The sequence below is a fragment of the Manis pentadactyla genome, chromosome 7 (assembly GCF_030020395.1).
Source record: "Manis pentadactyla isolate mManPen7 chromosome 7, mManPen7.hap1, whole genome shotgun sequence".
NCBI lineage: Eukaryota > Metazoa > Chordata > Mammalia > Pholidota > Manidae > Manis > Manis pentadactyla.
The window spans coordinates 135,620,099-135,630,175 of NC_080025.1; the positions used below are offsets into that span (position 1 = coordinate 135,620,099).

The following is a 10,077-nucleotide window of genomic DNA, read 5'->3' on the forward strand; positions in this document are numbered from 1 at the left end:
CAACGACTGATCCCCAAACATCTACCCTTCTTGTCTGCTGGTCTATTTTGTGCTTCCCAATCCAGCCAAGCAAAATTACTTTGCAAATGAATTGCATTATGCACTCTGCTCATTCACCTTGTCGAGCCCGCACAAGCGCTTTGCCTGTTTCTCTCATCTCTTTGTATAGGAATACCTCATTTATCCAACATCCTTGGAATAAGCTGATGCACAAAACTGATTTACATAAATTAATTTTGCCTCTTCCAGAAACTTAACCCTCTAAGTGGCCTTATATCCTTTCTGGAAGAAAAGTCACGGTATAATGAAAAGAGTTTCTTTATTTTAACCATTTCCTGATGGAAACATTTCTGTAATACATTAGAGAACCTTCCAGTCTCAGTTAACAGAACATAATGAATATCGATTAATTTTTTCCTGATGGTGCAGGTCATACTTAATGAGTAACAGCAATCATACCACGGTGGAGCTGCGACCGCGAGTGGGTCAGGGGCTAAAGCTCAGTGCGCATGTAACTCACTCTCCCCGCCTGTTAGGAGTTTCCCTGAAATGCACTTTCCTGAGGAAGCTCCTCCTCCTATCAGCCTGGGTAGGTGCAGTCACACAGAAATTGGGGAGGCTGTTACCTGCTGCCTTTCTGTACCATTTCAAGAATTTACATGCTGGGCTTTGTCAGAGCTCTATAAATTCATTAAAGGAAAGAAGAAGAAAAAAACCACCCACCCTTCCACAACCAGCCAACAAATCAATTTTCCAAATCTCCATACTGTGTGACTTTTAACAGGATTCCAGGCACACATACCATTAAAATTTGTTCTTTAATGTTATGAAACCAGAAGTTCTAAAGAGAACTGGTATGATGGATTATTTTTCTTAGGATAAGGTCTCGGAAAAAAAATCATTTTATAAAGTGAGTAACAATTCCTTAGGTTGAATTCATGAGGTAATACTGATGGGGAGGAAAATGGTAAAAACAAAGAAACAAATCTTATTTCATCAGGATGCAACCTGTACTTACATGAACCTAACATGCTTTCCTACCCGATGTGATGGCAGGTTCTCAGCGATCTTTCACTGAGGATGACAGCACAACCCAGGGGAAAACGCCCCTGTCCACTCATATATTAGGCTGCATTCTTTTTGTGACAATAAAGGTCTTATAAAGTCTACAGCATTAGCACATGCAAGAGTCAATCAATCTTAATTCTGCTTAAACACAGTGGCATTTAATTAATCAGAATCTACTAGAGCCAAAGAAGTTAGGCAAGAACTGCTAAAACAGACCACTTTGAAAAACACTACAAATCTCTTCAATGCCACATTTAGAAATAAGAGACTATTAAAACCACAAAATTGTTTTGCAGTTTTATAAAGGTTTGCTGCCTTTTTCTTTTACTGGCAGCTACTTTACTAGTTTCCTTTCTAACGGCAACGGCATGGCCCCCATCAGAAAATCACAAGCTTACAAATGGCTCTTCTGTGGGGTTCAGCCCAAAGACAGGGAGGAATCCCCACTGCAAGTCGGACTTGTGGCCGCTCTCGTGAACACCTAGCTTACTCATCAGAGAGAACCTGGAAAAACAGGTAAAGCTTTAGCTGACTCAGAATCTGTGAAGAATTTGACAAATTGCCTTTTCTAGACCTGGATGAACTGACATTACACCAAATCATTGAGATTCTTCTGTGGGCTCGCTCCTTGTCCTAGAGTAGTTTGACTTTTTTACACTTAACGTCCTCTGCATTCTGCTTGTCAGAACTGTAGAAGATAAGTAAGGTTCTGAAGAGCGGGGACAGAGAGGTGGGATTAAAAGAGATCAAGCCGACTCACAGAGTGAAGCACAGGATGGCATTGCTGCGGTGAGGGGTGGCTAGACACGCGTACAAGAAAAATAAAAACTTGGGACTTGAGCAGAAGCAAGCTAACTATGAGTCGCCAATCCAGGGCTGGTGTAATATAAGTTATTACTTAGATACATTAAAAGGAAGAGTCAATTCAACAATTATTTATGAAGTGCCTACCAGGTTTAAGGAACTGAACAGCTACTGTGGGGGATACACAGATGAATCATATTTGGATCTTGCCCTCTGGGGGCTCATGATGATGCAAGAACCCTGAAGCTGTTTTTCTTTTGTACGCTGTACTAATGAGACCATTATTAAAGAATTGGATGCAGTTTTGATCACCACCATTTTTTTTAATGTGGGGAAACTAGAAAGAGTTCTGAGAAGGGCAAAGACACAAAGAACTGTTAAGGAAAGCTATAGAGACCCCATTATTATCCTCAAATAAAGGAAAGGTTTTAGAGAAGGAACTGAGTAAAAGAAAACAGGTTTGAATGACAGAAGGTAAGACTTCAGGCTGACCCAGGAATTTTATGACAAGCAGGTTAATAGAATTCTGGAAGTGGCCACTGAGTTCCTAGTGTGGCCTCTTCCCGGATAAAAATGTTTATTTTTGATGAACTGACAAAAGTCATGGACATTCACCTTCCTAAAGGTAGGAAGATGAACTAGATTCATCCCAGGTCTTTTGCTCTGGGCTCCGGGTTTCTGAAGGGCAGAGCTGGGTTTTCTTCTTCAGCTTTCAGAGTCATCTGCTGAGTGGCCACCCAATCTATCTGCTCACCAATGCGTACTGTGAAACTACTAGAACACAAGATCTCAGCCAGGCAGCAAAGCCAGGAATTAATTCTCCAACAGCCATGTATGATGCAAGGGTCAATCCGCAGTGGAGCCTATAACCCAGAATACCAAAAACAAAGTCTCCAAGTGGCATGTGCAAATTAGAAGTATATTTGCATTTACAAGGACATAAAAAGCCAGTAGTGAAAGAGGAAGACTTCTACAAATTAGAGATGGTCATTTCTAAGGAAATTCCTCATAGGTATTTTCTACATTCAGAAATTCTTTTTGGATTACAAATAAAGAAAATACTTCAAGAGAATTTAGTGAAATGGGGTCTTCCCTTTACACCTTAAGAAACATTTGCATGTAAGAATTAAGAACTGGTACACAGCCCCCACCCCTAAACAAAGCATTCCATCTTGAGTCAGACCAAGCTCTCATGAGCCCATTTGGTTTGGACTTTCACTTCCCATACCCCCTGCACTCCTCAAGGACAAGGGACATTATGTAAATATTCACTAAATGAATGCATTCAAGATGTGCCCTGTGGAGTGGGGATGACAGAGCCTACCTCGTGGGTCTGTTAGGAGACCAAGTGAGTTAATGTGAGCAGAGGGTACAGCATGCTAAGTGGGCTCTAAGTTACAATAACTGCTGTGAACTTCAAGCATCTCAGTTTCTTTAGAGGAAAAATAAAGACCTCCCCATACTCCAGGTTTTCAATTTTTTTTTTTATTCAACAGGGTATTGCCATATGAAATGGAACTATTAAGAGTTTGGGCCTTTCAAGTTCACACTCTATTGGGTGGTTATATAAGGTCTGCTGGCATTATTCTGAATCCTGTCTTTGATAAAAACCTGAAGTACATGAATTGTCATCGTAAGACTACCAGAAAGCATTGGCAAATTATGTGTTCAGAGAATAAAAAGTGTTCACATATCATACCCTCTTGATCACCACTACTTTGTTCCATATAAACCTCAAAGGTGGTTCCCAAAGACTGGTCTCTCTGGGAAGAAGGAAGAGAAATGAAGACACATAAAAAAATCAAACATGAAAATACGAGCAGCTGTAACTTGCATAAAGCACCGAATTTTCTTTTGCAGGAAAATGATGTCTAACGCATGATGAGCCAGGCCTTGGCCCCTCGGGGAGCTGTCTCTGGGTGCTTCTTCTCCCCCTGCTTAAGGGCAAAGATTATCTTTCATACTTTGGGATGCTTTCCCAGAGGCACAGCTGCAGCTCCTGAAACTCTGTTCTAACGGTTTGTTTCCTCATTTTGAAAGTGGCGTAGTATGTGAGAAAATCTCTACCTGAAACCAGCAGAGTCTCAGTGGGAATAAAGAATCTGGAAAGGTCACACAGGGGGTCAAAAAAGGCTCTTTCTTCTGTGGCCAGAGGGGGGTTTATTGTTGCTGGTGCCCAAGCTGGAAAAGGAATAGCAGGAGATTAATAATTGAAATGTTGCTATTATTGGTTTTCTAAACTATTTGTGGGTTATTCTCTCCCTGGAGTCATCATGCCTATGAGCAGCTCAAAAGATAGAAGGATTTAACACGAACTGAGAAAATGTCTACTAGAGCTGGGCACTTTACATACACTAGTTTCTAATGGATCCTTGGGCAATCCAAGAAGGCTTAAAAAAAAGAAAAAGCTCAGAGAAGTTAAGTAACATGTCCATATTCAAACCCAGGTTTCTCTGATTCAAGTATTGAACCCCAGTGTCTGGAAGTGAGGATAAAATTAATAAGCCTTGATTCACTACTCAAATGTGGTGAGAATGAAAACAATATTTATACTCACTCATTTTAAAAATATAAAACATAAACACAGGAAAAGATATTTTGGAACATGTGTCATCAAATTCTTTTAATGGAAGATGATTCAGAATCTACCTCTTGGTGGCATTTTGATAGGTGTCCTCAGCCCCATCTGATGATAGACTTCAGCATTACAGTTTTGGGAAGTCTTACTGTGTAAGCCAATACTAATCAACATGGCACATCTCAGGTACAGTGGAAAATAACTGACTTGGAACTTAGGGTCCTCTAATGCAGAACCCGTGGCAATATAGACCTTTGCGGGTGGCCTTTGCACTACATATTGAAAAACGCCTTGCTAAGCAAGTTGATGGAGTAAGCACAATTGCAGGGCGAATGTTTAACCTTCTAAAGAAAATAAACCTTTTTAAAGAAGTTTGACTTAATCAGCACCAAGTCACTGAAAACCAAGTGCTATTTATAAACCCAACTTTAAAAGCAAGTTGTGGAAGACTGATGACACTTTCCACCCATTAAGTCATATCATCAAACATACTCTGATTTAAAGACAGCATCTCTCTAAATATCTGGCAGTTCAGAATGCTCCACTAACACAGTCAGGCCATTACCCAATATCCCAACCTGGGGCAACTGCAGCCCATTTAAACAAATGAGTGCCCTCCTGAATTCCAGCTGAATGCCTCACTTGTCATCATCAGACTTCTCCTGAGAAAAACCCCATATTCAATTTTGTAGTAGCTGGAGAACTATTAGAAATCACTCTCCTTGGAGAATTCCACAGGAAAAGCCCTGCTCCTTCAGGACACACACAGGAAGTCCGTGCATTCTGACTGGGATACGGTAAAAATCAGGTTCACCAAATCCAGTGGATGTCGCCAAGGAGGGAAAAAGGAGGTCACCAGGGTTTCAGAAGCACTCATCACAGTAAGTGATTGCAGGTTCCCACAACACAATCCTTGATTACAGAGGTTACCTGTCTAGTTTAGAGCATGATCAACAGTCTCTTTCAAAAAGGCCCAGGCCTAGGCTTGAGCAGAGTGATGCTGGGCTGGTGGGGAGGGGTGAGAAGGAAGACCAGGAAAAGAATTACAAAGATGTACAGAGAAATACTTGCAGAATCAAAGGGTACAAGGTGTAGGAATCATTCAGAGAGCACACAGAAAAGACTGAGGGAGGCACAGGGTTGAAGGAGGTGACCAGGTAGGTCAAGTGGGGCAGGGAAAGAGGGCTTGCAAATAAAAACAGTGAGCCCCCGAGACCTTTGAGATCATCATTCTTAAACCGAAACACTTACACACCCACAGCTCTTTATTTGGTGTAATGCACTTAAAGAACACTGTAGTAAGAACAGGAGTGCCAAGTCTTAGCCTTGGGGGAATGGCCTACATTCCATATGGGTTTAGAACTAAAGGAACAGGAGGAGAACAGCACAGTTCCCAAGATGGCTTTCTACAAAGTTGACAAAATACATCCCAATCCACATACCCAGCCCCTTGCAAAAGGGAAAGCAGCCTTTACTATACTTGTGAATTCAATGCCAAGTTCCTTTTCTAATGCTCCCCCGGAGTGTCCAGCAGAGGGAGTCTCAAGGAGGTACTTAATAAAGAGAAAATTGTTTCATTTTAACACTCCACAGACAGTGGGAGCATGGACTGTAGCCCCCTCCCACAGACACAGACGAACAATGAATGCCCGACATGGGCTCTCGGAGCGTGTTCACAGGGGCACTGGTTCGTCCTATTCTGCGCGGTGGAGTGATCAGAAATTTCGTTTGTTTTGTCGAACGGTTAAATGGACCTTGTGTTCTTCAGAATCAAAGAGGAAAGCCCCTGGAATAACATCTCTCTGTTGCCTCCTAAACAGCCCCTTTGTTTCTAAGAGAGTCTGAAAAAAAATATTTACAGTCCATAGGTTATTTACAGCCTCATTATCCAGGGCCTGACTGGTAACTTTATTCCATCCAGAAACCTAATTCATTTGGAGCTCTGGAACTAATAACAGATTTTCTTTTCAGATACGTTTTTTTTTTAATCTGCCTCTTATAACAGAGATAAAACTATTAATGCGTTCCCTGTCTCACTGGCCAGCAATGTTCTCCGGATTTATGGAAGGATTAAAATCTCCTCGCCTCGCCCCTCCTCTCCGCTGCACACAAGCCCTCTCCCCTCTCATTTGCTATTTCATCCACAGAATATCTGAACAAAACCGAAAGCCAGATGGACTGACGCTAAAAGTATGTAAAGGCTGCTCTTTCAATGATTTGAGAAGAACATTTCCACGACGAAATGACTGAAAAATCGGGCACACTCTGGCTTAAAAATCCCTTCTACTACAAGCACACAAAAACACACCGAAGTGTAAAAACTTAGTTGATTCTGGTTTGATTTCTGGCTGGAAGCTGACAGAACTGACTAGGAGCGGAGTGCCCGGGAAAGGCGCTGCCCCGCTGCCCTGCCCTGCGCTCCCTCCTTTCTTCCTGAAGACAAGTCACCTCGGAGAGGCGACCCAGCGCCAGGTGACGGTGCACCAAGCGGGGGGACCCGGGCCCGGACCCGGACCCACCGACAAAACGTCTCGGCCGCCTCCCCGACTCCAAACCCTAAACTACCTTTCACACGCCAATGCGGGGAGATTTTAGCCTATTTCATTGTTCCGTCCGGGTCTGAAATGGACTTTTCCTCTCTGCCTCCCTCACCCCCAGCCCCATACATTCCGATCCCACAGCCCCCCAAATTCGGAGGCTCGCCAAGAATAAAGGAGTGTGGGGTGGGAGTGGAGAGAACGGCGAGGGGCGCCGTGAGGGCAGAGCGGTGAGATGATCCTAAAGGTAATTTCTTTGCGGGGGGGTGGGGGTGAAAGCTAAGCCGCATCTCCTTTATTTATGACAAATAAAAAGCGCAGTCACGGATCTGCCTTTGCAGGCGCCCCCTCCCCACCGATTCCTTTTCTTCGGGCGGGAGCCCAGCTTCGCACCCACGCCGCCCCCCAGCCTCTCTCCGCCCTGCAAGTGCGATCCCGAGAGATTCCGGACCCCGGCCGTCCCCGGCGAGGGAGGGCGCCGGCCGGAGCCCCGGGGGTGGGGCGCGGGGACCGGGGGCTGCCCGGCGAGGGGCCGCGGGCAGAACAAAGCTGCGGGGGCCGGGCGGCGGCGGCGGCGGGGGCGGCGCCCCTTACCTTCGTACACGGGGGCCATCGGGGCCGGGGTGTCCGCGGTTCATGGCACCGGGGAAGGGAACGCGGCGCGCGGTCTCGGCCCCCCCAGCCTCAGTCGGCATCTGCCATCTTGAGCCTGTGTCTCCGCTCTCGGCGCAGCCGGGGCCGCCAGCGCCCGCATCACCGCCTCACTTGGCCGGCGCCGGGGGAGGGGGCCGGGCGCCGCCGCGGCCGCGGCCGGGCCCTGCGCGGGGCTCGGGCGGCCGGCGGGCGGGCGCAGCGGCCGAGGCCGAGGGCCGAGCGGCCGCGGCCCCCGAGCGGGTCCGCGGCGGGCGGGAGCCGGGGCGGGCAGCGCGCGGCCAGTCCCCGGCCGGGGCTCAGCTCAGCATGGCTGTGTGTGGGGGCTTCGGCAAAAGTTGCCCGGGCGGCGGAGGAGGGGCGGGAGGAGCCGGGAGGAGCCGGGAGGCGGGGCGGGCCGGGGGCGGCGGGCCGGGCGCGAGCGGGGAGCGCGGAGTCCGCGCGCAATCGAGCGCCGATGGCACGGATGCGAGGCGAGGAGGGCCGAGCGAGGGCCAGCGCCGGGCCGCGGCGGGGCGGGGAGCCTGCGGGCAGCGGGGTCGGGGGCCGGCGGGCTCGGCCCCGCGGCGGCCGGCAGGCGGACCCGGCGGCTCGGCGGCGGCCGGCGCTCGGCGTGTGCGCGCGCGGGGAGGGCGGCGCGCCGTGCCCGGGGGCGCAGGTGGCCGGCTGTCGCCCCTCGCGCACCTGGAGGGCGCTGCCCGGGAGCGGAGTGCGTTGCGGAGGAAGGAGCGGGCGGCCCGCTGGCAGGGAGACGAGTGAGTGGAGGGGCTGCTGAGACCGCGGAGGACAGAGATGCGGGAGCCGCGCGTGCACGCTCGAGACAGGCAGCGGCCGGCGGTTGCTGAGTCCCCGCGGGAATCCGGTTGCCACGCCATCGTCACGTCCATCGTGTCCTGAGAGGCGGCCTCCCTCGCCTGGACGGGCGGATACCACCGACTCGTTCCCAGGCCTCCGCTGGTCTCCATACTCGGTCCCACGCGGGCTTCAGCTGAAGTCTCCAAACTCTGCCCAGCCCCGAGTGTCGCCACACTCACTTCGTCAGCCCCCTCCCGGAGTCTTTGCTGGGCTGCCCTGCCATCGCCTCCGACTTAAGACCGGAGTCTCCTTTTAGGTAGTGGCTTTAAAACTGTGGGTTGTGACACATTAATTGGTCATAAAATAAATTGAGTGCATGGCGATCAACCTTTCAAAAACGTGAAATGTAATAGAAAATATTAGGATTCGTTGCTCTTAGTAAGGGTAAATGTTTTATAAACCTTTTGTTTCCGTTAAATATCCTGGACAACTATACTAGATAGACCATGATGTAAATTGTATTTCCTGTGAGTCATGGATCAGAAAAAGTTTACTATCTGCATTTTGGGGATGTAAAATAATGATCTCTAACAAGAACAAACTCATTTTCTTAAGAACTAACTCATTTTCTCGCTACCTCTTCTTATCCTTCCCAACCTCCATACCCTATGATCCTCTGCCCCCCAAATAAAGGCAGACCCTTTCACAAGCTGACCTAGTTTTGTTAGCAGCACAGCCTTCCCCCTTCCTCTCGGGATGACTTTGGCTCTGCATCTTCCTTGCCCCCATGTTCATGCTACACTTCCTTCTGCTTCTCTTAGCCTAACATCACTCACATTTGCAAAATGCTAGACTACCGTTGCTAAAAGGGGCCTCAGAAAAAAAAAAAAAAGGGGGGGGGGCCTCAGAGATCATCTGAGCCAGGGCTGGCCCTTCAGAATTGAAAAAAAAATGAGACCCAGAGAAGTGAAGTATATTGTCCAACATTACACAGTATTAGATCTTAGGGTTACATCTTCTGGTTCCCACTCTGGTGTTCTTTGCTCCACACCATTCATGTATCGCTTCCTTCCTATTCCCCTGCCATCCTTAACTGCTCTCAGCCCAGTTCACCCTCGGCACCATCACCTTCATAACACACAGTTCTGACCATGCCATGCTTCTGATAATGTCCTGCAAGGAGTCAGCCTCTGCAGGGTGCTAAGCTTCTTAGCTCCTTGGCTGTCAGTCAAGGCAGGCAGGCCCTGACTTACCTTTCTAACACATGAGTTCAGCAAGTCACTGCCTCTCCAGCCAGACTGGTTTACTCGTGGTCTTCCGCCAGCCTTGGCCACCTGTGCCTTTATGCCTTTGCCTAGGCTGTGATTTTCCCAACACCAACGGTGCCGTCTCCATCTTTTCTCTTTAACCAGATTCTACCTGTGCCTGACTCATTTCTTCCTCAAAACAGCCTTGAGGTAGCATGAGATTAAGACAGACCTAGGTTCAGTTGCCAGCCAGCTCTTCCACTCAGTAGCTGTGTGAACTTGGTCAAATTGCTTAATCTCTTTGAGTTTCAGTTTCTGCATCTTGATTATAATGAGAATAGTAATAATAATAATACTGTTCTTCCCATGTGGTACATATACAAAATGGGATATTATT

At 47.9% G+C, this 10,077-nt stretch overlaps 1 protein-coding gene across 19 annotated transcripts in view; it reads right to left on the bottom strand.

Moving 5' to 3' along the window:
- HIPK2 (homeodomain interacting protein kinase 2) overlaps positions 1-7,778 on the bottom strand; it is a 175,906-nt gene extending 168,128 nt beyond the window's left edge. For 5 of the 19 annotated variants that reach the window (XM_057504818.1, XM_036926082.2, XM_057504816.1 and 2 more), the window contains exon 1: positions 7,582-7,761. In XM_057504818.1, the coding sequence (XP_057360801.1) occupies positions 7,582-7,600 (19 nt within the window). In that variant the 5' untranslated portion in view covers positions 7,601-7,761. Of the gene's footprint in view, positions 1-7,581 lie in introns of all 19 variants that reach the window. The other 14 variants (XM_036926084.2, XM_036926083.2, XM_036926076.2 and 11 more) reach the window with 6 other exon arrangements.
- Positions 7,779-10,077: the final 2,299 nt, after the last annotated feature.